The sequence below is a fragment of the Brassica napus genome, chromosome A6 (assembly GCF_020379485.1).
Source record: "Brassica napus cultivar Da-Ae chromosome A6, Da-Ae, whole genome shotgun sequence".
In the NCBI taxonomy this organism is placed as follows: domain Eukaryota; kingdom Viridiplantae; phylum Streptophyta; class Magnoliopsida; order Brassicales; family Brassicaceae; genus Brassica; species Brassica napus.
In genome coordinates, this window is record NC_063439.1 from 3248595 (window position 1) to 3273900 (window position 25306).

Here is a 25306-nt window from a genome sequence, read left to right on the forward strand (position 1 = left end):
ATTGGACGGAACATAAAATCTAACTGAGGTAGTTTTGTAATGAAAAATATTCAGGTAGAAAAAAACGGATTGATAAAAAATTAAATGATGATTTGTATTTTAGTAAATAAAATTAAAATAAAAGAGCAGAAAAAGAGGAGGAACCCACTAGAATCACTGACTCCTACTCCACAATCTCTCCCTCTTTGTAACCGCCTGTTTGTGTTTATTGGCTCCTTTTCGTCAAGTCTCTTTTTGGGCTTATTCAAGCACATAGGTTTTTATAATCTATCATCTTTTCTATCGTTCATGTTCACGTAGATGCATTTATATACATAACTACGTTTTGTATATGTGAAAGGAGTACAGTACATTTGTAAAAAACGTTTCTTTTTAATATCCTGGCAGCATGTTTCATGAAGTTCTCATTTCAAAGTAGTTTGTAAGTGGTTCTAACCCTCCCCACTCTCCACCCCAAAAAAAAAACAAAAAACTTATCGCATATTATCAAGAATCTTTGAATGGGCATGAAAAGTACAACATACTTTGTCAAAAATAATAGCATCTTTATGTTTTGAATATGATTTATGGATATATAATTTTAGTCTAGTAGCTACTCTGCTTCTCTAAATGATTAGATGAATACAACGCCCCCAGCTAGATTATCTAGGTTATTTTATTCGGATGATCTAATGATGTTGTTACGTGATTATAATACAAGATGAGAGATCATATAATGTTAAACTTTGCATCTATTTAGTAATAACAAGTACATTTTAAACATGTTTTTGCACATGAGAAGACAATGTAATATTGTGTCATAAGGAATGTTTGTTGACATGTTTATCTAAATAACAGAATCGAGTTAGTTTTTGTATCGAAATCGTAGCTCTTTTTGTTAAATGACCTTTGCGATATGGAGGGGGATAACCATAGCATGAATATAATTATATGACTACGTGTATAGTCTTCTTATTTTGATATATATATATATATAGCAGAGAGTGATATTATATACGTGACCATTTCCTCAAAGCGTAGTTCTTACTTTCTTTTCAACATATAGTTTTGTAAACTTCAATATCGAACAGCTTCCTCTAATCGGTTAACCTACCTTATTTAAGTTGAATAAACTATTTCGCTTCTACCAGTTCAACCAAATTATACACATTATATTATAATGACAATTATGTAGACGACCAATAAGATAACACTAATCGGCCATCTTGCATTAATCGTAAATAAACATATGAAAATATCGACAATTATAAACAGCTCAATTATCAAGTGTTATTTTAATTGGATTTGTTTAGTATTATCCTTAATTTTGTTGATGGGTCAACATCAACTCCCCCCGTCTGTCATCACCTAAATCTCAATGCCACATTTCAGATTCCTTTCCTCTATTAGAAATGGTTACATGTGATTCGTAAACAGCAGTCAATGAGCTTTCGCAAATATAAACCTGTCATTGCTTTCTTCTTTAATGTGTGTCATAATGTAATCCCTCAACGAAGTTTAGATTTAGATTACATAAAGTCAACATTAGTTTGTCTATTGAGATAGTGTTTAGATTATCAAACTCATCAGCCCAATATCACAATCTCGTCTAGATAATGCATATTGTTGAATTTTTTGCGTATACATTTGGTGGTTGACGACAATATTTTTTTCCGACGGGATATAATTTAGTCTACTAATTCGAATATGAAGTTCTCCCATTCAATAGTATACATACTTGGAAATCATTAGTATAATAAAATATGACATGTTTCTATATTTTGAGACTTTAATATAAACTCCATAGAAAAAAGTGTTTACGAAGGTAGCAAACATTTCTAACTCGATAACAGCGCAATCAAACCTGACCCAGTAAACTAGTGTTTAAGGCCTCTATTTCTTGTAGTTGATCTTCAGTTTCTTTTTCAAATACTGTTTGGCTACTTTTTGTTGGGTTTAGATGAGGCTCAATATTATGTAGAGTAGGGCCTAAGTGCTTTTTGTATTTGATCTTCAAATTTTGATCCAAAAACTGTTGGGCTAACTTTTGTTTAATTTGGTTGAGGCCCAGCACTATTGCAGAGTTGGGCCCAGCTTTATACAAAGGTACAAAAAAGAGAAAAAGAGCTACAAAATCGATACAAAAATGGTAGAAAAATACATTGTGACGAGTGACGACTGATGAATTTTTTTTTTCTTTTTTGCTAAAAGCGACTGATGAAGTTGGTGGCAACGCTGTGTAAACCAGTAAGAGTTTTTTTTTCCTTTTTCCCTTTTTTCTTCTTTACGTTTTCGTATCAAAATACACAGAGTTCTAACTTTTAACTATGTTAAACCAAGTAGTGGTCAAAAGAGAAATGATTATGGTCAGATTTCTCATTCATTTTGATTAATACGCGTTTAACTAAAAGAAATAGATATAGATCACCAAACACTTGGGGAACGTAAGACCCACTCTAATTGTTTTATCACCTTTTATTTATTGTTTTGAGACAGATGCTATAAAGACTTAGGAAACAGAACACAACGTAGTGATTCCCACGTTACACCTTTCCTCCTAACCTGTTCCTTCATCACCACTCAATCTCCGCAACATAACTTTTGTAACGTGTTACCTCCCATCTTAAAAATCTTTTCTCAATCTTCAGCCGGCCATGACCATTTCTTAGTCCCAAACCTTCTTGCGAGGAGAGATAGAGAGAGTGAGAAGGCACCGCAAGCCCCAACTTTGGTGGTTATTATCGGTGGGTCGTGTCGTCCTGGAGCTGTCTCGTTGTTTCCCCACGACGGCGGAGGAGGAAGTAAACGAGTGGAGAACCATGGACATTGGTGGTCCAACCGATGTTCAACACGTGGCTCACGTGACCTTTGATCGTTTCAACGGCTTCCTTGGCCTTCCGTCTGAGTTTGAGCCTGATGTCCCCAAGAAAGCTCCCAGTGCAAGGTTCTTGAGACTTCTCTCTTTTGTATTTCATACTCTCTCCGTTCCTAAAATATCCATGTTATAGTTCTTTTCACACTTATTAAAAAAACATTTAAAATTATATTTTTCAATACATTGTTTTTTCTTAATTAACTATTCCCAATAACTTTTAACCAATAAAATTTTATTAAACACAATTGTATTTTTTTTAAAAGTACAAATTTTCATTAATTAATGTCTTGAAAATGTAAAAAATGTATCTTTTTTTAAACAATTTTTTTTTTCTAAAAAATGGATCTATAAAGAACAGAGGGAGTATGATTTTAATGAAAATAGGGACTAAAAAAATAGGGACTTAAAATTTTCATTTAGAAAAAAAAAAGATGAATGTATAAATAAATTTGTCATTTTAAAATATTTTATTTAATGAATGAATAGATTTTACATTCATTAAAAAAAAAAAATTTCATGTCATGTTTGTTTTGTTGTGACAGTGCAACAGTGTTTGGAGTTTCAACAGAATCAATGCAGTTATCATATGATTCGAGAGGGAACTGTGTTCCTGTAATACTATTGCTACTGCAGAGCAGGCTATATGATCAAGGAGGGTTGAAGGTAGAAGGAATATTCAGGATAACAGGAGAGAACAGCGAGGAAGAGTATGTAAGGGAGCAGCTTAATAAAGGGATGATTCCTGATGGGATCGATGTTCATTGTCTAGCTGGACTTATAAAGGTTTCTTCTTCTTATTCTTTACCCTTAAAATCTAATTGGAACTTGAAGTTTATGGTGATGATGTGTGTGTGTGTTCAGGCTTGGTTCAGAGAGCTGCCTAGAGGAGTGCTAGATCCTCTGCCATCTGAGCAAGTACTGCAATGTGAATCAGACGAGGATTTCATCAAGGTTGTGAGGCTATTACCTCAGACAGAAGCTTCTCTTCTCAACTGGGCCATCAATCTCATGGCTGATGTTGTTCAGTTTGAGAATGTTAACAAGATGAACTCTCGTAATCTTGCTTTAGTCTTTGCCCCTAACATGTCTCAGGTCAGTTTCTTTATTAAAGTGGTTTCTTATCAACATTAGAATGCACAGATGATATTACAACAAGCCTCTGTTATAAGTCTCAAAGCACATTGTCTAGAGAGCTATTTGGTTGTTATATAGCCTAGCATGATTCTGCTACTTTTGAGGTTCCTTTGTTATGATAACTTGGAGTTTAAGTAGTTGATTTTGTATTGTGAAATGTGTTGGCTCTTGTGTGTAGATGAAAGACCAGTTAACCGCATTGATGTATGCGGTCCAAGTGATGAAGCTGCTGAAGTGCCTCACAGAGAAAGCCCTGAGAGAAAGGGAAGTCACTTCTCCCCCAGTTGATACAAGATCTAGCAATGAAGCCGAAGACGGCGAGAAGGAAGTAGACAATGAAGAAGAAGATGAAGAGGAGGAAGAAGGAGATGGAGATGGAGATGGCGTGTACATAATTGAGGAAGTAGACAGTGAAGCGGAAGGTGGCGAGAAGGAAGTAGACAAAGAAGAAGAAGAAGAAGAAGAAGAAGAAGAAGAAGAAGAGCAAGATGGAGATGGCGTGTACATAATTGAGGAAGAAGCATTGCAGATAACAAGAGTGGTTGCTGATGACCACAAGTCGGAGAGCATGAAGAGTGCGTATGATGGATCTATTACATCTGATTCAAAGGGAGTTGATGGAGTTGTGCAGCCACTCATTTGCAATCCAGACCACATAGGAAACAAGTGAAGTTGATGTTTTTTTTAAAGTATTTGTGTTTGGATTGCTTTTATCTTATTATTGCATTATGTAACTTCTAAGTAATGTTAGTTTGTTGTTGAATGGTGGTATGATATGAGACTAACTCTATGTTATGAAAAGTATAAAACTTAAAGCAAGAAACATCACTTTCATTCCTTAGTAGAAACATGTGGTCATATCAAAAAAGATACAGTTGCTAACTTAGTTCATCAGATAATCTAAACAGATACAAAGATGATCACTTAGAAGAGTACCCCTTGGTTCTTGGCGGTTTATTCGAGCTTGACAGAACGGTAGATATGGCGAATAAACATCCAAGAAGCCAAGAAACTTATGGTTCCAAGAACCAAGAAGAAAGCATAACAGAACAAAGCAGTGTATCCCAAGTAGAAGCTCAACTGCAGAAGCCCAGTCATGTCAGACCTCAGATAGAAGAATACTCCATACCCATACATGAAGATCGCCGCGAAGCCTCCGCACGAGAACGATCTGCACACAAAATCAAATGATGATCCTGAAAGGAAAAGAATGCAGTTCAGTAAAAGAATACATACCTCCACCACCACTCATGATCCTCACCGGATAGCTGAATGTAAGTCAAGATAACACCAACACTCGCACTCAACAAGATGAGCACAATGAACGCGAAAAGCATTATCCCAGGGGAGGTGTATATTTTGAACCCCCACAAGGTTGCGTAGAGTTGGTGCCACTCAAGAGCAACTGCACTGAAAGGCACAAGGCCTCCAAGAAACATCTGGTACAGCTTTCTCCGATACCAGTTCTGTGTTGGAATCTCTCTGGGGTTTCTTTTAATAGCAGAAGGAGGTTGGAACTCTGATAATCCGAAACGGTTACCTAAAACTCCTCCCAACATGAGAAATGGGATATTCAAAAGAGTGTAGATAAGTATGATGACGACTATTGTGCCAAAGGGGAGTGCAGCCGTTGCTCCGTATGTTATTGCCACAGTGTTGAGGATCGAAACTATTATGAAGAAAGGAACCGTGTAGATGATCCCAGCGAGACGAACACTCCTTCTCTGAAACAATGCTCAGATGTTTAAGGTTATGCCAACAATAATAGAAGGCACTTGAAAAGTCAATTCACCTGTTTGGCTCCCTCGAAATGGCTATGGAAAGAAGCAGTTGTGTAACCAGCCACTACTGATGTTAGAGTATACACGATGACAAGAGAAGTGAGCAGCGTTCCGCTGTTGTATGGGTATAGAAAACCGGTGAAGGCCAATGCAAATAGAGCAATGATCCTGTAAACAAGTCAGAGACATGGAACAATATTAAGAAGAACAGTTGTATGCAAGAAAAGTGTGATAACATCACTTTTATGTATTACTTTCTTTAGGGAACAAACAGAGAACGGCTAGTATAATGGCAATAATGGAATTTTAGAAGCTTACAGGATTAGAAACTGAGCACCAGCTCCTAAGAAGGCACAAAGCAAGGAGATGTTCTGAGGACATCTAAAGACATCACTTTGTATGAGTTTCCAACCAACTTCCCTTTTGTCTTCTTCATCTCCGTTTGAGCTACTGAAAGACATGAAAGAGAAGTTAACTCCAAAAATTTAAATTTAAACTAAAAACAAGAATAGTCTCCTAAGAAAAAAACTGTCACCTTCTTAGTTCATTCTTGAGATGGCGCATGAAGAGCAGAGAAAGAAGTCCAACAACCAAAACAACAACGCTTATCGAGTTAAGAAACGAGAAATAATGAATCTTCTTGCTGATAGGATGAAGCGACGCCTGAGAGTACTTATTCATTCTCGTCTCAGACCGTTCTGAAGTCAGATTCCAAGAAACCGAGTATGTGAACTGAACATCAATCTCAGCGTTCTCTGATATATCAACCAGGTAACTCGGATCGCTAAAACTGTTTATTCCAATAACCTCATCTGCGTTGTAAAGAACATTAAACTTCAAGTGACTGAATATATAATACTTAGCATTCTCCTCCCCACCATGAACAGAATAATCTCTCTCTACTTTCCCAACAAACCCCCACAAGGGAAGATCATCGTAATACATTTGAAAGTAGAAATCTTGAGCAATAGTGTCTCTGAACCTGGCGATCTCACTGGAGGTTAATCTCTTGTGGCACAATACGGAATGAGTTTTGTCCTCCTTAAATTTCAGCTCATATAAAGAGCTCATTAATCTGTCACCATTAAGAACTTCCCCAAGAGTTTCCTGTTTCTCAATCACAGGCTCTACCAAAAACACAAAACAACCTTGAATCAAACCTCAGGAGTCACACATACACATTTCTAAGTAAAGATGGAGCCACAGAAAGGCATAAACTTTATCATGTTTAAATTCCAATGTTGAACTAAACTGATGAGATTGAGTTTGTATTGAGAAAGCCTAACCTGGACGACAGAAGGGCAAATCATAGTACTGATAGGTCTCACTGCAATCAAAGCAAAACCAGATAAACAAGTTTTAAGTCAAAACACATAGCCATGGCCGAACAATGCTATGTGAAACATTTGCAACGCCCCCGAAATTTTTGAAAAAAATTACATAGACATAAGCCCCCAAAAATAAATTTTAAGCCCCTAAACTGATAAAAAAATAAGACACTGTCTCACAGGCCCCCAGAATCTCAAGACCGGCCCTGCACATAGCTTACACATTCTCTAACTTAGATCTCTATCCACAATTCAATCTAAACAAAAGATCTCTTCCTCTCTGAGGCTACTAACTCATTTGGAATCTAAAAACCCACCTAGCAAATGTAAGATTTTTGAATTAAAAAACCTCAAGGGGGTGAATGAAGCTAGACAAAGAGATTCAAAAAAGCACCTTGGATTGTGGAGAGGACCCACTTTGTTGACGAACAAAGGGACATGATCGCCGGCATTGTATCGAGTCGAGGAGCCTGATCCGATCCAGAAGGTCAATGCGAGCAGAGCTTGCAGCAGAAACTGCCCCATGATGTGGCACTCTTGAGCTGCTTTCACAAATGAATAGATATGAGCAAGAGGAGCTCCAGAAACATACATCTTCTATTTAACAATCATACCATGTTCTAATCTGACATGAGCTGAAGCAAAACGAGACAGAACAGATATAAACACGAAACGACGTCGTCGAAGTACAAAGTCAAACCTGAATTGGGATGAATTGATCAGCTGAAGCTAGATGACTTGAGTGTCTTAGACTAGACCATGATCAGAAACTCCCCCCACGACGGTGAAAAAGACATCTTCGATGAACTTAACCCGGACGAGAGAAGAAGGTTACAAAACAGTTCGGTTTAGTTTTTTTTTTTTTTTTTTGGTCAATCAGCTCGGTTTAGTTTCTGGTTATAAAGTTAATAGACCAATCACGTTACAAAGCTATTCGGTTCAGTTTGGTTTACCTCGGTTGCGATTTGGGCTTTTCTTTATCTTATTACAGGCCCAATTGTGTTTTGGGTTTATCGCATTTTCTTAGTTATTCAGTCTCATCATTCAGGTAACGACTGCCTCACTTGTAGCTTTAATCTTCTTCGTTTAGTTTATTATACTTGTTTTCTTGAGCTATTTTTTGTTTCAGTTTTTTATTATTTCATTTGTCATTTGTTTGTTTGTAGGATCAGATCTTTGAGACAAGCTCAAAATGAGGTACCTGACTACATCTCTACATTCACAGTTGTTTGAATTTAACTCTCCTTCTTCCTTTAGGCTATTTTGGGTGACCAATTAGATAAAATGCGTTTGATTAAGGTTTATATTAGCCTGCTAATGGCTTTGGTGTATTTAGATAAGTTGAGACACTGGTTACAGTTTGGTTTGTTCGAACTTTACTTGTGTCACTGTTGTCTGTTTGATTAATGGTTCTGTCCTTACTGGATTACAGTAAGCTTCAGAGTGAGGCCGTTAAAGAAGCCATAACTGTAATCAGATTATCAGAGGCAAATCCGAAGATAAGAAACGCAACTTCGTTGAGACTCTCGAGCTCCAGATTGGTCTCAAGAACTATGACCCTCAAAAGGACAAGCGTTTCAGCGGCTCCGTCAAACTACCTCACATTCCACGTCCCAAGATGAAGATCTGCATGCTCGGAGACGCTCAGCACGTCGAGGAGGCTGAGAAAATGGGGCTAGACTATATGGACGTGGAGTCTCTCAAAAAGCTCAACAAGAACAAGAAGCTAGTCAAAAAGCTTGCCAAGAAGTACCACGCCTTCTTGGCCTCGGAGTCTGTCATTAAGCAGATTCCTCGTCTTCTTGGTCCTGGTCTCAACAAGGCAGGCAAGTTCCCGACGCTTGTTAGTCACCAGGAATCGCTGGAGGGGAAGGTGAATGAAACTAAGGCTACTGTCAAGTTTCAGCTGAAGAAGGTTCTGTGCATGGGTGTTGCTGTTGGTAACCTCTCCATGGAGGAGAAGCAGATTTTTCAGAATGTTCAGATGAGTGTTAACTTCCTTGTCTCTTTTCTTGAAGAAGAACTGGCAAAATGTATGTACTGAGAATCTCCACTTCTTACTTTCTTTTATACTGTTCCTTTTCTTCATTATCTTAACTTGTTTCTATCTGCTGCGTCGTGACTAGGGATGTTAACAATGGGTTTTTACCCATAGGGTACCCTAAACCCGGTTGGAATTTAAAAACCAAAACCCGTATATTCAGTTTTCAAAATTCGCGGGTTTATTTTGGGCGGGTCTTGATTTATAAATTACCCGTTCGGGTTTTACCCTATCGGGTTTCGGGTACCCTATGGGTTTTTAAAAAAAAAAATATAATTGAAAGGACGACTTTTACCCTAATTTTTAAGGATTTAAATGATTGAAATCAAAAATTAGATGTATAAATCAAAACATACAATGCCCACTATTAAATTTTGCACTCTCTATAACTTATTTATTTACTTACATTATGGATATAGTATAAATTTGCAAATTGAAAATTATGAATGATGAAAATTTTATTTGTTACTTTATACAGAAAATAAATTTGATAATTGAAAATTAATCAAATTTAATACAAAACATGATTAAAATTAAATATTCAATACATATAAATTTAAGTTAAAACTATAAAACTTTAACTAAAAAACCACAAAACTCAAAAAAGGGTTTTTTCGGGTACCCTTGGGTAACCCTAAAGTTCTAGGGTTTTTCGCGGGTTACCCTAATAGTACCGGGTTTTTTTCGGGTTTTATAGTTTAGGGTATTTTCTGGGCGGGTTTAGTTTGGGTTCGGGCCGGGCCGGGTTTTTTTGCCCATGACAACATCCCTAGTCGTGACTCGTGATTAACTTGTAGGTGAGGTGTTTGTACCTCAAGAGCACAATGGGACCACCTCAAAGAATCTTCTGAGCTCTCGCAGCTGCTTCAATGGTGGCTAGATACACTTGCACTTTTGTTTTTAAATTCAGACATATAGTTAAGAAGTGTGTTGGAGTGACTTTGTTTGATGGATTTTTTAGCTTATATATTAGCTTGAATTACTTGTTCATGAATATTCATCAAACAAAGAATTTCTAAACTAAAAAAATTATATGCCACTGCATATCACTCCAGATATGCTTTCATTATGTTTTAAACTTTACAAATTTTTTTTTCAGAAAAATATGTTCTCTCCATTTTTAAATATAAAATGTTCAGGTAAAAACAAGCATACTAAGAAAATCATCTTTTTATCTAAAAAATATCATTAAAATTATAAATTAATGTCATTTAACCAATTACAAAATAGATTATCAAATATGGTTGGTTATATAGTTTTTAATAAAGCAAAAAATTATTTAGAAAAATGAAAATATTTTATATATTGAAACATTAAAATTCTTTAAAACATCGTAGAGTAGATTTTAAAAATTTTAGGACATCTTGGAAGTACTAATACATAGGTTTTGCTATAAATTAATTTATCAAAAATTTATACCCTGATGGAGATGGCGTCTGGGCCCATACAAAGCCCAAGCCCAATACAAAAGGCCTTAAACTATTACCAAACACCCATATCCTTTCTTTTCCCAAGCGAAAGTGATCTCGTGAGTTCCAATACCTCTCGCCCCGCTTTCTTCTCCAACCCCCAAATCTGAGCTTTGCGTAAATCAGAATCCCCTAGGGTTCTTCCTATTCGAGCTAAACCAGATCGAACCATCTCTTCCCCCAGATTTAGAAAAAGATGTCTCAGAACGGGAAGCTGATCCCACCAAATATGGATCAGAACAGTACGCGGCTCCTCAATCTCACAGTCCTCCAGCGTCTCGATCCTTTCATCGAGGAAATCCTCATCACAGCCGCTCACGTCACTTTCTATGAATTCAACATCGAGATCAGTCAATGGGTGAGTTGCTTGCTATCAATCAATCATTCGTATGAAACGTTTCCTTTGCTACCAGCTGATCTGTTTTTTTTTGCAATCAGAGTCGTAAGGATGTTGAAGGATCTTTGTTTGTTGTCAAAAGGTAAGTAAGGTCTTCTTCAACAATCTCTGTTAAACTACAATCTTATTAACATAATGATTGATCCATTTTCCAGAAATAAACAACCTCGATTTCAGTTTATCGTTATGAATCGTCGGAACACAGGTATTTGCTTTTGATTCCTTCTCTCATTGATGAGTAGTGATCTGTGACATTTACTAAGGGATTAGGATTAGGATTAGGATTAGGGAAGGTTTAGATCCTCAGTAAAAATTGGTTGGTATTTTTTTTTTGATTATGGAGTTACTATTAGTAATCATGAGTGTATTTGTGTGGGAAGATAATCTGGTGGAGGATCTGCTGGGAGATTTTGAGTATGAAGTGCAAGGTCCTTATTTGCTTTACCGTAATGCATCTCAAGAAGTTAATGGCATTTGGTTCTACAACAAACGTGAATGTGAGGAGGTTGCTCATCTTTTCGACAGGTGAATACAATTTACTACTGCATACTATCACCTCGATCCATAAATACACGTAGTCTCAAGTGTTTGATCATGCATAATATTTATTGACTGATCGTCAGTAGATTCTCGCTGGCAAACATGTTATTTTCTTGAAGATGCTCAGTATTATTCTATTTATTTGTTTCTATAATTCGTTGTATCCTTCTCCTAATGGTTTCCTTGGCATGACAGATTACTTAGCGCTTATTCCAAGGCAAACCAGAAGCCCAATACGTCATCTTCGAAAAGGTAAAGATCTTCATGTTATAGGATGTGTTTTTACATGAGCCAGAAGCTTTGATAAATAATCTACATCACGTTTTCAGATTGTATCTTTCTTATATGTTAAATTGAGTTCAAATTTTCTCTGTACTCTGCAGCGAGTTTGAGGAATTGGAAGCTGTGCCTACAATGGCAGTTATGGATGGTCCTCTTGAGCCATCTTCCACTGCTAGGGTTGCCCCTAATGATCCTGCTTTTGTCAACTTCTTCAGTGTAAGTCTCTAAGGCTTTTGATACACATTGTTACCTTCATCATCATGATAGCGTCATATAAGACTAACGGCAGGAGGGCTTTCTATCAGTTCTAGATTATTGAATTATCTTTAGCTTAGTAGTCGGTATAGTTTAGGTTCTGGGTGGGGCACAAGCCATTTGGTTTTCTTACTTTGAACTCCTCAGAGTGTAAGACTGAATTTCTCAATAATGTTGTTGGCTTGACTACAGTCAGCGATGGCTCTTGGGAACACTTCAAGTGGACAGACAAGTGGACCACCGTACCAACAACCATCACCAATTCCAATGCAACCTCACCAACCCACCCTTGCCCCTCCTGCAGCGACAGCTGCACCTCCACAGATATTATCACCACCGCCTCTGCAATCCTCCTCTCCTATGATGCCTCTCTTTGACAACAATCCTGATCTTATCAGCAATAAGTCCAATGTTCACACGGATCTGGTGACGCCGTCATCGTTCTTTGGGCCCCCTCGGATGATGGCACAACCACACCTCATTCCTGGTTCATCTATGCCCACTACTAATGCGACTCACCAGCAGCGCCCATATGGTACTCCGATGCTCCAGCCTTTCCCACCACCAACTCCACCAGCATCACTCGCTCCTGCACACAGTGGCCCGGTTATCAATAGAGACAAAGTCAAAGAAGCCCTTTTGGCCCTGGTCCAGGTTAGTTCGCTTACAATATTCACTTGACTTGAGCTGCTGCCCAAACCTAACGAGTTGCTTTTGACAGGAGAATGAATTCATCGACATGGTGACCCGAGCTTTACAAAATGCACATCAACCGTGAAGCTGGGGAGGATCGTCGTCTACGCGTGGGGGGTTTTGATGTAAGATATGTAGTTAAAACGTAGTTTTGTTCTACTTTCGAACATTCTTCTAGCCAAAGTGTTATCCTCCCTCTCTCTTTAAACTTGCATGAACGTCTTTCTGTTAAACTTAAAAGTTATTTTCGTACATACGATGTTACAGTACGTTTTGATTGTTTTCGCAAATCTTTACGCATTTAGAGTTTGAAATCTTGATGAGTTTATCCAATCATCTCCAAGTTTAGATAATCTTATAATCAAGATCATTAAGAAACACTTCTCGACATTGACTGAAACATCAAATATAGCACAAAGAAAGATATGGTACAACAAGAGGAATGATTTATTTCTGGAAGTAATCCTCGGTCCTGCCTTTAAATCCGATTTGTCCGAAGGTGAGGCAGATGAAGAGGCCTAAGTGCCATGTAACCAACCACAACCAGAACTGTGACGTGAGAGCTGGAGGAGTTGGGAAGTGAGCGAGCTCAGTTCCTATGCTCTCGAAGAAGAGACCCGTCAGGCTCTTCCCATTTATCGCCGGAATACTCGACGGAGCTAGCCATCCGATCAGCCCGAACCCCACCACGTTCAAATCTCTCCTCAACCAGTTGCTCTCAAAGCTTTTTCATTTGTCACACAAGTAAAATCATTATTAGAGAATATACCCTAATGAATATCTTAGAGAACAAGTCAAAGAGTAACCCACCAAGTGAATCTTCCTCCGGATGCCCCGGCGACTCTCAGAGGGTTCTTTGCTCTTGTTGTTGGCTTTAGAAAGGCTTAAAACATAACCAGAAAATTACAAATCAATGAATATTATAATGTTTTAGTTCAACGAATCAGATGATCAAAAGAAAGAAAAAGAGTACATGAAGAGAGGGCTTTGGTGTTGATGGGAGAAACAGATGATCCTCCGAGACCTACAACCGTCGATGGTGTTGCAAATGTTGCTGCCATTTTTCTTCTGTGTTTCTATCTCCCAAACCGATCCTCTTTGTAAATAGATTTTGATTTTGTGGACGTAGGAAGAGATTACAAGTATGTGTTACAATCAATAGCTTTGTGACACCTCACTATTGTGGGTCTAGTTCTTGGATAAGGTAGATTAATAAGTGTCTTTAAAAAAAAATCCTTCTCTAAATTTTTCTTTTTAATATGTGATTAAATCATAAAGTTATAACTAAATCATATGAATTTTTAAATTCTCCTAAGTTTCAATGTGATATTTAGCATATTTTTGGATTTCTATTTCAGATAATTTGACGATTTTTAATTTTTAATTGCAAACACAAAAAAATTGTATGACTAAAAACACCAAAAACTAATTAAATTTGTATGTTTTATAACCAAAAAATAAATAATTTATTGTAAACGTGTTAAACATTTACTAATCAGCGTTAAAACACTATTTCGGATCGAGAGGAGGAGGGGCTCGCGGGGGAAAATGGACTACAGCTTAGCGGCGGTGAAGATGCTCATCTCCCAGCTCCGGGACGCTAAACCGACGCCTTCTCAGAACGCCACCGCACTAGGCGGTGTACTTTTCCAACGCGCTTGGTTACAGGTTTGCGATCTATCCATCCTCTCTCATTCGTAAACTGTTTCGATGACATCACCGAATCTTGTGTAGTAGGGCGTTTTGGTCTCCGATCCGGTAATCTCCGGAGGCCGTATGGTCCTAGATGACGGCACAGGTCTCGTCGAGCTCGGCCTCTCCAACGACTTTGCCCTCCGTCAGTGGAAATCAGGTTTCGATACCATTTTTTCAATTTTTGATTTCTGCTCTCATGTATTAGTGGCTGCTACTGTTCGTATCGTAACCTATGTGCACAGGGATGTACCTGATGGTTGTTGGTGTATACCATATCCGCACGGGAGAGATACCTCTGCTTAAGGTTTTACTTCTCCTCTCTTTCAATTGTCATCATGGTGATATATGCAAAGTTTGGGTCTCTGAGACATTGGATCATTTTGTGAACCCTCTTGCTTAATTAGAGTCTCCTAAGAATGTGTCATAGCCTCTAAAATGCTCAGTAAACTCTACTCTTTACCAAGTTGTATAAACCATACATTTAGGTGTGGCATGAAGAAGCAATGTAATCATCACTAGTGATTAAGATTCATCTTCTCTTGTAATGTTAAAAAGATCGAGAGTATCATCAGAGTGTGAACTCTCTTGTTTCAGCCTGACCTTGGGATCGATCATAGCATCTAAAACGCTCAGTAAATACTCTGTGCCAAGTTGTATAAACCATGCATCTAGGTTGAAACTAGGCATGGCATGAAGAAGCAATGTAATCGCTAGTGATTAAGATTCATCTTCTCTTGTTATGTTAAAAGTGAGAGTATCATCAGAATCAACAGCCATCATTTGTCATGCATTCACATGCAATGCTTTAGATTTTGTGTGCTGTATAACTCAGACCGGCAATGTTGTTTGCTTTTAACTTGATATCCAGGTTCATAAGATGGTCGACCTGTCGGGAAGCCCAGACCGTGAAGCCATGTGGTATTTAGAAGTCATGGACGCATACAGACTCTTCTATGAGCCCTTGATTCAAGAGTTCTCTTGATTCTTTTAGCTAATAACCTTTTTATTCTCTAGATTTTCTTCAGAGAACAATCAGTTTTTTAACTATCTTTTGTTAGGAAAATCATTGTCATGATATATATATATATATATAGTTTTTGCTGTTATACAAAACGCCACTCATGACTAGTAACACCTACAAAACTGTTCCACAAGTTGAGGAGACAAGTTAGAAATACCAAACAAACCCAAACAACTACTTCCGTTTCGACTTAAAGCTCCTCTCAGCCGAGCCTTCTCTTCCTCATTCATGCTCAACAGCCTCAGAATCTCTCTCACCCGAGGGAAGAATGCAGCAGGACGAACACAGTAAGGCTGAAACACCATCATAAGTGCCTCTGCGTCCACCTCAAACCTTCTCCTCAGTAAAACAGCTTCTCCGGCGAAAAACTTACAAGAAACATAATGGTCAAGCCCTTCCGCTAGATTCCTCCACAAGTCCAAGAAGTCTTTCCTGTTCATGTTTAACTGAAGAACAGCGAGTTCTCGTCTTAAACTGTCCAATGCTTCTGCTACACCTTGGGAGACGTCCTCCTCCTCCCATGGCTCCACATTGTTGTGGAAGTGGTCACCGCAGAGATTGTCGAACTGGTGGAGACAAACAGTTATAATCTCCATAAGCCAGTTTGTTTCCAACTCAACAAGACTCTTCAGTTCTTCCCCAAAAAAGCAACCATGGCAGGAAACTTCAACTTTGACATTGGTTTCAGCTTCCCACATCTCTACAAACACCAAATCATCACTCCATTCCCGTAGTTTCGATTCAAGATACCGAGCAGTATTAATAGGTCCACAGGCTTGTATCAGTGAATCTTCAAAGGAACTATAGTCAGAGAGATCACTCTTCTTGAATTCCAGCAACAGGGTTTTGAATACATACCAGAGAAACTTGGTGGCAGTAGCTCTTACAAATTGGATCCTCGGTAGAACTGTTGGTAGAGTTAGACCATGGTCTATCAACGTCCAAGTCCTACTAAGAAAAGTCTCTGCTACAAACGGCGCTTTATAATCTTCTCTTGTAGACAGAACATACTTTGCAGACTCTGAGTTAGATTCATTACCAAGCCTAGTTCCCTCCCAAGCTTTCTCCTTCTTGATATCCTCTTTAAGTTTTCTATAAGCATCCTTCAGCTCAATCTTTCCCCACGTCTTGAGCCACTCAGGTCTCTTACAAAACAGTCCCATTACTGACATACCTAGCGAGGAGCCTTCATAAGAAAGACAAGTGTCTGAACTCACAAACGTTTGCATCCGTTTATCAAATGTAACCATCTGATCAACAAGATGGAACCACGACGGAACACCTTCAGATTTCTTCTCCTTGACCATCTCTACAAGCCCAGGAAAGACTTTCTTCTCTAGGAAACAAGATAGCATCTGAACCATAGCTGAAACCCAAGCTTCTTTAGCGCTACAGCTAACCAACATAGCTCTGTCGATCAAAGGCTGCAAGAGATCATCCACCCCATCAGCAAAGTCGCTTGTGACTTTGTACACAAGCGCAAAGATAAACTCAGGCTCTTGATCCCATTTCACGAAGTGATACTCCATCCGAGACGCAACTGGAATCACCAGCTCATCGATCGCCCAGAGTCCAGCGCCAATACTTTCTTTATTAAGCTTCTTCCGTTTCTCCTTGAGGGTGTTGAGTTGCTGTAAACCGCAGAGGAGAAGAAAGCTTTGGGAGTAAGATTCCTTTTGGTCTCCTTGCATCACTACTAGAGGATTAGGGATGCCACTAGCAGCTTCTCCACCTTCATCCTTGGATAATGCTAGTTTTGGTGGCCAGCCAAAAGATGAGAGAAGTGTTCGATGCTCTGCGATAATCTGTGGCCTTAGAATGGACAAGCTTTTATCTACTCTACTATCGACAGTATCTACAAGGCGACGCCACTGCGAGTGATGCCTTGTAACATCACCAAGCACATGTTCAATCTCATTCATGGTCTTAATAGCATGGTTGAATACACGAACCTGCATTTAAAGATTAAAATACTAACCAGGCAGGACTTTATATTAGTAGTATCTAACTTTTTACTAGTGGAATTTAAAAAGCTTTACTTGAAGCATACTTCGTCCTCTCATAGGATGAAACACTGAATCTTCAAGATCTCCGACCAGACTTTCCAGCTTTAAGACAGTCACTGTAATAATGTAATAAAGTTTTAATTAGCTTTTAGCTATTTGATGTTACATACTAGAAGCGAAGCATAACTCACATAGATATTTACGCCTGTTCTGAATCCGACACAGGTCCTCAACGAGTTGCTGTAACTCATGTTCCCTTTGCTTTCTGACAGCATCCTTACTCCGAGCTATAAATAAAAATGGAAGCAATTAGAAAAAAAACTAATAAAGCTTTATCAATAAATAAGTGAAGAGGGTTTGAGTTCACTAACGGAGAGATGTAACAAGACTGAGGCTTTCGAGGTTTAGTCGCAGATCATCGAGAGAGTTTTTAGCGGAGAGAGAGGTGGAGATCCAGGAGACGGCGTGTTTCGTTAGATCCGTACGGAGATGGAGAAGGCGGTCGTTCAGATGAGAAGTGTCGTGTTTTAGATGAGAGGTTAGATTCGAAGCGCGTAGGAGGAGATCTCTTAGGTCTTCAAAGTTACCATCGAGAAAGCTTAACGCTTCACCGGAAAGTTTGTCCGGATGTGGTAACACAAGAGACAGTGGAGGAGGATGTTCCATGGGAAGCAGTTTTGCCGGCGAGGTTTCTTGTCGGAACTTTAAACTGTTTTGATAACTTTAATAGTTTTGTCTTAAACAAATCGAACGAGTGAGAATTACCATTTTACCCTCTCATACAAAAGGAAGAATAAAAATCGAAACTTGAGAAGACGACGTTGGGGCGATCACTGGTGAAGCACGCCAACCATATGATTTCAAGAATCCAAAGACAAAGGCAAGAATCTCCAGAAGAAGGTTCTTGAATCAGTCAGTGACGTGGACGCCATCATCGAGCAGGCAGAGGAGGCAGAGCGTCTTCAAGTGCCTTGAAGGCACGTTGTTTCTATTCTCTAGTGATTGATTTTTATTTTCCTTTTGCAATAGCTCTGAAATTGCAATGCTTCCAGGAGCTAGGTTGGTCATCAACTTCCTTAGATATATTGGTTTATCTTGTGATGTAATGTTAAACACAGTGGTGTAATCAGTGATGACTATCTTGTGATGTAATTTTACCTGCTTTAATAGGTTATAGCTCATCTTCTGAAGCCTCGTGGGTGGAGGAAGCCTTCAGTTAGACGCCAGTTCTTTCAAGACTGCAATGAAATAGCTGATCTTTGCGATAGTGCAGAACTTATCTTCTCAAACGAACCAACTGTATTATAGCTTAGAGCTCCTATCAAAATATTTGGGGATCTTATGCGCCTTTTTGATGAATACGGTTAACATTCCACAGCTGGAGACATTTCGTAAGTTCACTTTTTTAGTTTTGCTATTTTTGCTGAGACATTGCTCATTTCTGTTTTGTAATTATCAGATACATCGATTACCTTTTCTTAGGGGACTATGTTGATAGGGGTCAACACAGTCTAGAAACAATCTCCCTTCTCCTTGCATTAAAGGTATTGTACCAGCCTAGCAGGTGTTCTAGCTGCTTGACCATAGAGGTTTTGACATTCTAGTGTCGTTACTGCAGGTTGAGTACCAGCATAATGTACACCTGATTCGAGGAAACCATGAAGCTGCGGATATTAACGCTCTTTTTGGCTTCCGAGTAGAGTGTATTGAGAGAATGGTACTTGTTTCTATGCCATGTTTTGCTGTTCTCATGATGTTGTTGTTTGGCAGGTTTAACGCGATGGAATCTAGGTGTGGCATCGAATAAACCGTTTGTTTAATTGGCTATCTCTGGCTGCATTGGTAGAGAAGAAAATTATATGTATGCATGGGGGTATTGGTCGTTGTATATATCATGTGGAGAAGATTGAGAATATACAACGTCCAATTACAATGGACGCTGGCTCTATTATGCTCATGGATTTGTTATGGTTAGTGCACGTCTTAAGTAAACATAGTTTGACCTGCAAAGTTGTTACTCAGCCGTGGCATTTTGGCTTTTTTTTTTGCAGGAGCTGAACGCAAATAGGCCAGCAACACTAACCAGAGGACGCCCACTATAAACGACAAAGGAGGTTCTCTGGCTTCGATGTAAGGTTGAAGAAGAGGCACTCGTGCACATCTGCCTCCTGGTGTTTCACTTCATGTTTGTGTGCAGAAAAGATGAGGTCTGGAGATATCAGCGGCGGTGTAAATTGAGATGACAGAAAGGGTAGAAAAGTCAGTTTTGGTGGTGATTTGGTAGTAGTGATATGTAGAGTTTATTCTTTTTAGTCTCTTTCAATTTTTACTCAAATCTGTTTCCTATAATGTATCTTTTTATTTATCTGTATCATATAGACATTGGGGCTTTTGTGTATTTTTTTTTTTTTATTAACTCATAATTTTGTAACGTTTGTGTTGATAATATCATGTTCATGAGCGTTTTACTAAATGATGAACATGGTACGGGATTTCATAAGGTTATAGAGCTTGGACATTGTAGGCAGCAAATCGGAATGGATAATAAAAAAATTGCCAAAATTTACATACAAAATGTAATGTAGAGGATCATTTTCCATGACTTAATTTCTCTTAATTTAAATGAAATAAAAATATTTATGGAAAAAAACGTTGCGAAATTGAAATAGAAATAATTAAATACAAAAGGGTGCTTTGTACTTGGGGTGATGAGTTCCGTACGTTGGTGCCAACTTGGCACGGGCAAGGACTGAGTGTAACTTGCACCATCCGCTATCTACTTCCGCGTTCTAACCATAATCTCTTTCCCTTTTCAGTTTAATATAATTTGTAACGATGTTGATACATAAATCTCATAATCTTTATGTCGCTTTTAGTTGAGAAAAAAAGAAAATACTGATGGATATGGTCATTATACGGAAATGAAAAAGTTAGACAAGTAGTCAAATAAGCTAAGTTAGGTCTAAAATTGGTGTAGTAATATAAATACGTGGGACTTCATTCGTCAAGTACCATATGTGATTGAGCAAATGGACTTCCCTGGCTTCCAAAGATAGAAAACGATTGGATATATATGACAAATTGATTATCTTTTTATTGGAGCTTTTCATGAATTGTGATTAGTCATGTCAATAGCATAACCTAATAGAATGTTTGTTTCATTATACTTTGTCTCCCCACAAATGTCAATAATTGGAAATAAGATTATGTTTGATTTGATAACACATTTGGAATTTATCAGTTTCACACTGCTTTCGAAAAAATTGTATATATAAACAAAATATAATTTTATAAATGGGCAGGATTTACAACTTTAGTTTATGTAAGTAACTAATTCATATGAACTTTAAACGTGAAAGTTAAATTTAGTCTAAGTTTTACTTCTAAGTTCAAACTATTTATAACCAATTTGAGAAAAAAATCTTATATATCATTTACTTTTTATAATAAATTCTAATCACTAGAGAATTGACAGATTTTTGGGAAGTTACTTTTTCAAGTTCTGAAGAAGTTTTTATTTGTGTTAAATGAAGATAAAAAAATACAAGGGTTACATATATAGAGATATATATGATTCTAAATGTATATCATATGTTGGAAAGCACTAATAATTTTTTATATAAAGAACTTCTTTGGGCGTGACATTTTATTGGCAATTCTGGAAACAAATTAACAATGAGAAGTAAAGCATTGCTAGCTACTAATGGCTCTACTTTTAATTTTCGGATCAACTCAGCAACAAAGTAGAATTTGGTTACGTAAGTAGTCTCTGCCTCTAATTAATATAATAATACGCTCGTCTCTAATTAAAATATGATTTTCATTTTCAATTTGTTTAACCTTTAAAGTTCGAAGTACAACGCACCAAATATTTATTTTTAAATATATAAAAAAACATTTTACGAGCCCCAATCCTTGATAGGTGTCTCTGTTGCTCTTTATAAATAACATCGACCCATCGAGACAAAACAACATGTCATCTTCAACTTCTTCCTCTGCTTCTGAACTAGTTAAGAGAATCAAAACACTTGAGAGGTGATGGAGAAAGTGAGAGAAATAGTGAGAGAAGGGAGGAGAGTAGGAAAAGAAGACCCAAGAAGAGTAGTTCATGCTTTCAAAGTGGGACTTGCTCTTGCTTTGGTCTCTTCCTTCTACTATTACCAACCTCTCTATGATAACTTTGGTGTCAATGCAATGTGGGCTGTCATGACCGTTGTTGTCGTCTTTGAATTCTCAGTAGGTTAGTCCCACGTGTGATCAGAATCAACCTCTTTCTAACGTTTGGATATGTCTAATATTTAGGGATCAAGTAGAAATGAATGCAAATGGTCTAGTTGTATTCGTATTGTTGCTATTATTGTATCTTTAACTTTGGTTTGGTGTGTACATAGGTGCCACACTTGGGAAAGGAATAAACAGGGCAGTGGCAACATTAGTAGCCGGAGGACTAGGAATTGGAGCTCATCACCTAGCAAGTTTGTCCGGTCCAACAATAGAACCTATTCTTCTCGCCATCTTCGTCTTTGTGCAAGGTAACTCTCATTATAACACTCTTACCGTTTTGATTTGGTACCAAGAAATTTTGGGCCTTGTGGTCCATAATCTCACCATAACATATATCCTCTATGTTTTTCACAAAGAAAATGTTTTTTAAATAAATTATTTTCTAAAATATGTGTCATGTTTTTAGCTTTTTTTAAATTACAAACTAAAATTAATTGTACTTATAAAAGTACTATTGGTCTAAAATTGTTGAAAATCGGTAAATAATACATTGTAAATGTTGGTATACTAATTATCAGCTAGGATATCTGCAAAATAATACATTATTTTCTTAATAATGTTTTAAAATATATCAAAATACATATTAAAATAAATATAGACGGTATTAATTTAGTGTCCTCCACAACGATGTAACTAGAACTTGTTGCTTTGGGCTATTCTAGCTTTGGACGGTCCCTAATACGTACACTAGTCAATCTACATGATAAGACTCATTTGCATATATGACATATTTAAAGATCTAGAACAAAGAGCGAGGACTAATGCATGGTAATATATATATGTGCAGCTGCGTTGTCGACGTTCGTGAGGTTCTTCCCGCGGGTGAAGGCCAGATACGATTATGGCATACTGATATTCATATTGACGTTCTCACTGATATCAGTGTCGGGGTTTAGAGAGGATGAGATATTGGACTTGGCCCATAAGAGACTATCGACAGTGATAATGGGAGGAGTCAGTTGCGTCCTAATCTCTATCTTTGTCTGTCCTGTCTGGGCTGGACAAGACCTTCATTCTCTTATTGCCTCCAATCTTGACACACTCTCCCACTTCCTTCAAGGTTATTTTCTTTCTTCCCTAATTACAATTCATTTATTATAGAGATACATAGATATCCTCAAAAAATATGTTCCTACAACTGATTTATTAAGTTCCTAAAATTCAGGATATTTTTCAACTGTGTGTATTACATTTGAAAAAAAAAAAGATTGTGGTATTTTTAACAACATACATGATGAATTAAAAAGTTTTAAATTGGCAGAATTTAGAGAGGAATATTTTGAAGCGACAGATGATGGCGATATCAAAGAGGTGGAGAAGAGGAGAAAGAATCTTGAAAGATATAAAAGTGTTCTCAACTCAAAAAGCAATGAGGAAGCTTTGGTGGGTAGTGTACTCTTTTTTATACTTGTACCCTTTTGCAATAACTTGTAATGGATTTTGTATCTGATGATGATTGTTAAATTGTGCTTAGGCTAATTTCGCAAGATGGGAACCGCGTCACGGCCAGTTTAGATTTAGACATCCATGGCAACAATATCTTGCCGTGGCTGCATTACTCAGGCAGTGCGCTTACCGGATTGATGCCTTGAACTCATATCTCAACTCTGATTTTCAGGTATTTAGCATATTAAAATAATTTATTTTTTAAATAGTTGCGCTTATAACCGACCTATTCGGGAATTTAAACATTGTCCAGACCAATTTTTTTAACCCTCATATAAATATTTAATATAAATAAAACATATATAATGGTAATTCTTAGTCTATGTTTCAATATAGTAGATGCTTTTAATATGGATGTTATGCATAAGCATAATAATATGTTCTTTTCCCTTTACTTATTTTTTGTTAGATCCCAATGGACATAAAGAAGAAGCTAGAAGAACCATTAAGAAGAATGAGCTCGGAGGCAGGCAAATCATTGAAAGAAATGTCCATCTCACTAAAGAAAATGACAAAATCATCTTCTTCTGATATCCATGTCCTAAACTCACAATCTGCCTGCAAAGATCTTTCTACTTTACTCAAATCAGGCATCTTGAACGATGTTGAGCCACTACAATTGATCTCATTGACTACCACGGTCTCTCTTCTCATCGATATTGTTAATTTAACCGAAAAGATATCAGAATCAGTACATGAGCTCGCATCAGCTGCAAGGTTTAAGAACAAAATGAAGCCGACGGCATCATTGAAGAAGTCGGATTCTGTAAGCATTGGTCGTGCTGCAGTTCCAATCAAGTCTCACGATAGTGACGATCATGTTGTCACAATCTTATGTGATGCTGATGTATCAAACACTGTTGACCAGTCGCGTGGAGAGACTTCAGTGGACTCTTGCCACCATGTCGCCATAAAAATTGACGATGATGATTTAGTCCATGAAAAACATGAAGTTGGTGAAATACATGCACATACGAGTTGTGTTTCATGTGATCCAAGTGATGCCAGTGATGTTTTAGATAGTAGTAATAAGAGAATTAACAGTAGTAATTAACTATTTATTATAGGATTTAGGGGTGGCTGGGATGGGACTAATGGTGAATATTAAATAAAGTTCTATTGAACAAAGATTCATTTTAGCCTAACTCTACCATGTATTTTTCTCTGTTTATCGGTTTTATTTTCAATAAAATTAAAATGTGTCACGTCATATCTTGATACATCTCGATGTTAAATAAGTGTACTCTATATATATATATATTGAATCCAAAATAATACCAAAAAAAATCTCTGTTTTTATCATAAACTAGTATAAGTATATATCCGTCATTCTTTTTTGGTTCAATATGTATTTCCGTCATTCAATTTTCCGAAACAACGAAGTTAAGCATTCATGTTTTATTTTCAATAACACATAGTTATTGTTATGTCACTCGGGGGATCAAGTTCTTCATTAAAAACTATGATATTTAACAAATAATAAAATTAGGGACAATGATCATAGATTAGTTCATAATTTATTTAAGTTGACAAATAAAAAGTGTGCAGTCAAGTAATTAGAAAAGTGTTATACACATGTTGCACTTAGATGACAGATACGAATATCCGTAGAGAAAAAGGTAGAATCCTTCTTATATAGAATCAAACAAACAAAAAATAATAATAATGTTATATGCGTTATGTCTTCGAAAGTTCTAATAAAACAAAGAGATATTTTTGTCTAGGAGAAATTGATCGATGAGTGTTATTGCGATATGTCATTATTAAACCCTACGAAAATGTTTAAAGGAGGCATGTTCTCGTAAACTCACGGGCTCGTGCTCCTTTGTCTATTGCCCTTTTTATTATTTTCAACTGCTTTTTCAAACATCTCGAACAAAATGGCGGGCAAGTTAAAGTGGAGGGTAAGTTAACCAGCATTAGGTATTTGTCTCCATTAATAAACTTCAATATTTTTTTTTAATATTTTGTACGAAGATCCGTTATCCATTCGTTGAAAAAATGCTTTCAACTGGAAAAAAATTGTAATTACTGTACTTATTATATTTCATAGTTTATACATAAATTCAAAAAAAAAAAA

The 25306-nt window shown here is 37.3% G+C and overlaps 7 protein-coding genes, 1 long non-coding RNA gene and 1 pseudogene across 9 annotated transcripts; 6 read left to right on the forward strand and 3 right to left on the reverse strand.

Moving 5' to 3' along the window:
• The first annotated feature begins 2480 nt into the window (after window positions 1-2480).
• LOC106346342 (rho GTPase-activating protein 5-like) lies at window positions 2481-4829 on the forward strand. Its single transcript, XM_013785638.3, has 4 exons — window positions 2481-2923; window positions 3397-3637; window positions 3716-3946; window positions 4167-4829. Exons 1-4 carry the CDS (start codon window positions 2799-2801, stop codon window positions 4656-4658), a joined length of 1089 nt encoding a protein of 362 aa, XP_013641092.2. The 5' UTR covers window positions 2481-2798; the 3' UTR covers window positions 4659-4829.
• Window positions 4799-7965, reverse strand: LOC106346341 (transmembrane 9 superfamily member 5). Of its 2 annotated transcripts, none has more exons than XM_013785636.3 (8): window positions 7798-7965; window positions 7492-7639; window positions 7056-7096; window positions 6305-6896; window positions 6088-6216; window positions 5781-5937; window positions 5225-5712; window positions 4799-5159 (listed from the first exon to the last, which is right to left on the reverse strand). In XM_013785636.3, the coding sequence occupies exons 2-8, from the start codon at window positions 7620-7622 to the stop codon at window positions 4943-4945; spliced, it is 1755 nt and encodes a 584-aa protein (XP_013641090.2). In that variant the 5' UTR covers window positions 7623-7639; window positions 7798-7965; the 3' UTR covers window positions 4799-4942. The 2 variants fall into 2 exon arrangements, with proteins under 2 accessions (XP_013641090.2, XP_013641089.2); XM_013785635.3 differs by having other exon boundaries at window positions 6088-6219.
• Window positions 7966-8202: 237 nt separating this feature from the next.
• On the forward strand, window positions 8203-10127 carry LOC106351193 (annotated as a pseudogene).
• A 517-nt stretch (window positions 10128-10644) lies between these two features.
• On the forward strand, window positions 10645-13088 carry LOC106346339 (mRNA-decapping enzyme-like protein). Its single transcript, XM_013785633.3, has 8 exons — window positions 10645-10965; window positions 11046-11086; window positions 11160-11209; window positions 11385-11529; window positions 11740-11796; window positions 11928-12042; window positions 12274-12735; window positions 12803-13088. The coding sequence occupies exons 1-8, from the start codon at window positions 10804-10806 to the stop codon at window positions 12857-12859; spliced, it is 1089 nt and encodes a 362-aa protein (XP_013641087.1). The 5' UTR covers window positions 10645-10803; the 3' UTR covers window positions 12860-13088.
• Window positions 13089-13107: 19 nt separating this feature from the next.
• LOC106346340 (photosystem I subunit O) lies at window positions 13108-13953 on the reverse strand. The gene is made up of 3 exons (XM_013785634.3): window positions 13748-13953; window positions 13585-13657; window positions 13108-13498 (listed from the first exon to the last, which is right to left on the reverse strand). The coding sequence occupies exons 1-3, from the start codon at window positions 13833-13835 to the stop codon at window positions 13222-13224; spliced, it is 438 nt and encodes a 145-aa protein (XP_013641088.1). The 5' UTR covers window positions 13836-13953; the 3' UTR covers window positions 13108-13221.
• A 121-nt stretch (window positions 13954-14074) lies between these two features.
• Window positions 14075-15574, forward strand: LOC106346335 (recQ-mediated genome instability protein 2). The gene is made up of 4 exons (XM_013785632.3): window positions 14075-14442; window positions 14512-14626; window positions 14712-14773; window positions 15338-15574. The coding sequence occupies exons 1-4, from the start codon at window positions 14323-14325 to the stop codon at window positions 15449-15451; spliced, it is 411 nt and encodes a 136-aa protein (XP_013641086.1). The 5' UTR covers window positions 14075-14322; the 3' UTR covers window positions 15452-15574.
• LOC106346334 (RINT1-like protein MAG2L) lies at window positions 15528-18594 on the reverse strand. The gene is made up of 4 exons (XM_013785631.3): window positions 17868-18594; window positions 17688-17783; window positions 17530-17612; window positions 15528-17442 (listed from the first exon to the last, which is right to left on the reverse strand). Exons 1-4 carry the CDS (start codon window positions 18160-18162, stop codon window positions 15595-15597), a joined length of 2322 nt encoding a protein of 773 aa, XP_013641085.2. The 5' UTR covers window positions 18163-18594; the 3' UTR covers window positions 15528-15594.
• A 123-nt stretch (window positions 18595-18717) lies between these two features.
• On the forward strand, window positions 18718-19963 carry LOC106346336. The gene is made up of 4 exons (XR_001270461.3): window positions 18718-18887; window positions 18956-19040; window positions 19115-19466; window positions 19548-19963. It is a non-coding gene; the product is annotated as an uncharacterized LOC106346336 (long non-coding RNA).
• A 1424-nt stretch (window positions 19964-21387) lies between these two features.
• On the forward strand, window positions 21388-24431 carry LOC106351192 (aluminum-activated malate transporter 2). Its single transcript, XM_013791009.3, has 6 exons — window positions 21388-21736; window positions 21888-22028; window positions 22568-22840; window positions 23042-23163; window positions 23255-23398; window positions 23636-24431. Exons 1-6 carry the CDS (start codon window positions 21535-21537, stop codon window positions 24278-24280), a joined length of 1527 nt encoding a protein of 508 aa, XP_013646463.2. The 5' UTR covers window positions 21388-21534; the 3' UTR covers window positions 24281-24431.
• The last annotated feature ends 875 nt before the right edge of the window (window positions 24432-25306 follow it).

Excerpts from the sequence above, each read along its gene's own strand:
- LOC106346342 (XM_013785638.3), top strand. The coding sequence starts at position 2,799 with ATGGACATTGGTGGTCCAACCGATGTTCAACACGTGGCTCACGTGACC. Across the intron at positions 3,638-3,715 it reads GTCTAGCTGGACTTATAAAG|GCTTGGTTCAGAGAGCTGCC; the intron begins GTTTCTTCTTCT and ends GTGTGTGTTCAG. Across the intron at positions 3,947-4,166 it reads TTGCCCCTAACATGTCTCAG|ATGAAAGACCAGTTAACCGC; the intron begins GTCAGTTTCTTT and ends TCTTGTGTGTAG.
- LOC106346341 (XM_013785635.3), bottom strand. The coding sequence starts at position 7,622 with ATGGGGCAGTTTCTGCTGCAAGCTCTGCTCGCATTGACCTTCTGGATC. Across the intron at positions 6,220-6,304 it reads CTCAAGAATGAACTAAGAAG|TAGCTCAAACGGAGATGAAG; the intron begins GTGACAGTTTTT and ends CATGTCTTTCAG. Across the intron at positions 5,160-5,224 it reads GATCATGAGTGGTGGTGGAG|ATCGTTCTCGTGCGGAGGCT; the intron begins GTATGTATTCTT and ends TTTTGTGTGCAG.
- LOC106346339 (XM_013785633.3), top strand. The coding sequence starts at position 10,804 with ATGTCTCAGAACGGGAAGCTGATCCCACCAAATATGGATCAGAACAGT. Across the intron at positions 11,797-11,927 it reads AATACGTCATCTTCGAAAAG|CGAGTTTGAGGAATTGGAAG; the intron begins GTAAAGATCTTC and ends TGTACTCTGCAG. Across the intron at positions 12,736-12,802 it reads CCCTTTTGGCCCTGGTCCAG|GAGAATGAATTCATCGACAT; the intron begins GTTAGTTCGCTT and ends TGCTTTTGACAG.
- LOC106346340 (XM_013785634.3), bottom strand. The coding sequence starts at position 13,835 with ATGGCAGCAACATTTGCAACACCATCGACGGTTGTAGGTCTCGGAGGA. Across the intron at positions 13,658-13,747 it reads CACCAAAGCCCTCTCTTCAT|CCTTTCTAAAGCCAACAACA; the intron begins GTACTCTTTTTC and ends TTATGTTTTAAG. Across the intron at positions 13,499-13,584 it reads TCCGGAGGAAGATTCACTTG|CTTTGAGAGCAACTGGTTGA; the intron begins GTGGGTTACTCT and ends CAAATGAAAAAG.
- LOC106346335 (XM_013785632.3), top strand. The coding sequence starts at position 14,323 with ATGGACTACAGCTTAGCGGCGGTGAAGATGCTCATCTCCCAGCTCCGG. Across the intron at positions 14,443-14,511 it reads TCCAACGCGCTTGGTTACAG|GGCGTTTTGGTCTCCGATCC; the intron begins GTTTGCGATCTA and ends CTTGTGTAGTAG. Across the intron at positions 14,627-14,711 it reads CCTCCGTCAGTGGAAATCAG|GGATGTACCTGATGGTTGTT; the intron begins GTTTCGATACCA and ends CTATGTGCACAG.
- LOC106346334 (XM_013785631.3), bottom strand. The coding sequence starts at position 18,162 with ATGGAACATCCTCCTCCACTGTCTCTTGTGTTACCACATCCGGACAAA. Across the intron at positions 17,784-17,867 it reads CAGTCTTGTTACATCTCTCC|CTCGGAGTAAGGATGCTGTC; the intron begins GTTAGTGAACTC and ends TTTTATTTATAG. Across the intron at positions 17,613-17,687 it reads GAACAGGCGTAAATATCTAT|TGACTGTCTTAAAGCTGGAA; the intron begins GTGAGTTATGCT and ends ACATTATTACAG.
- LOC106351192 (XM_013791009.3), top strand. The coding sequence starts at position 21,535 with ATGGAGAAAGTGAGAGAAATAGTGAGAGAAGGGAGGAGAGTAGGAAAA. Across the intron at positions 22,841-23,041 it reads ACTCTCCCACTTCCTTCAAG|AATTTAGAGAGGAATATTTT; the intron begins GTTATTTTCTTT and ends TTAAATTGGCAG. Across the intron at positions 23,399-23,635 it reads ATCTCAACTCTGATTTTCAG|ATCCCAATGGACATAAAGAA; the intron begins GTATTTAGCATA and ends ATTTTTTGTTAG.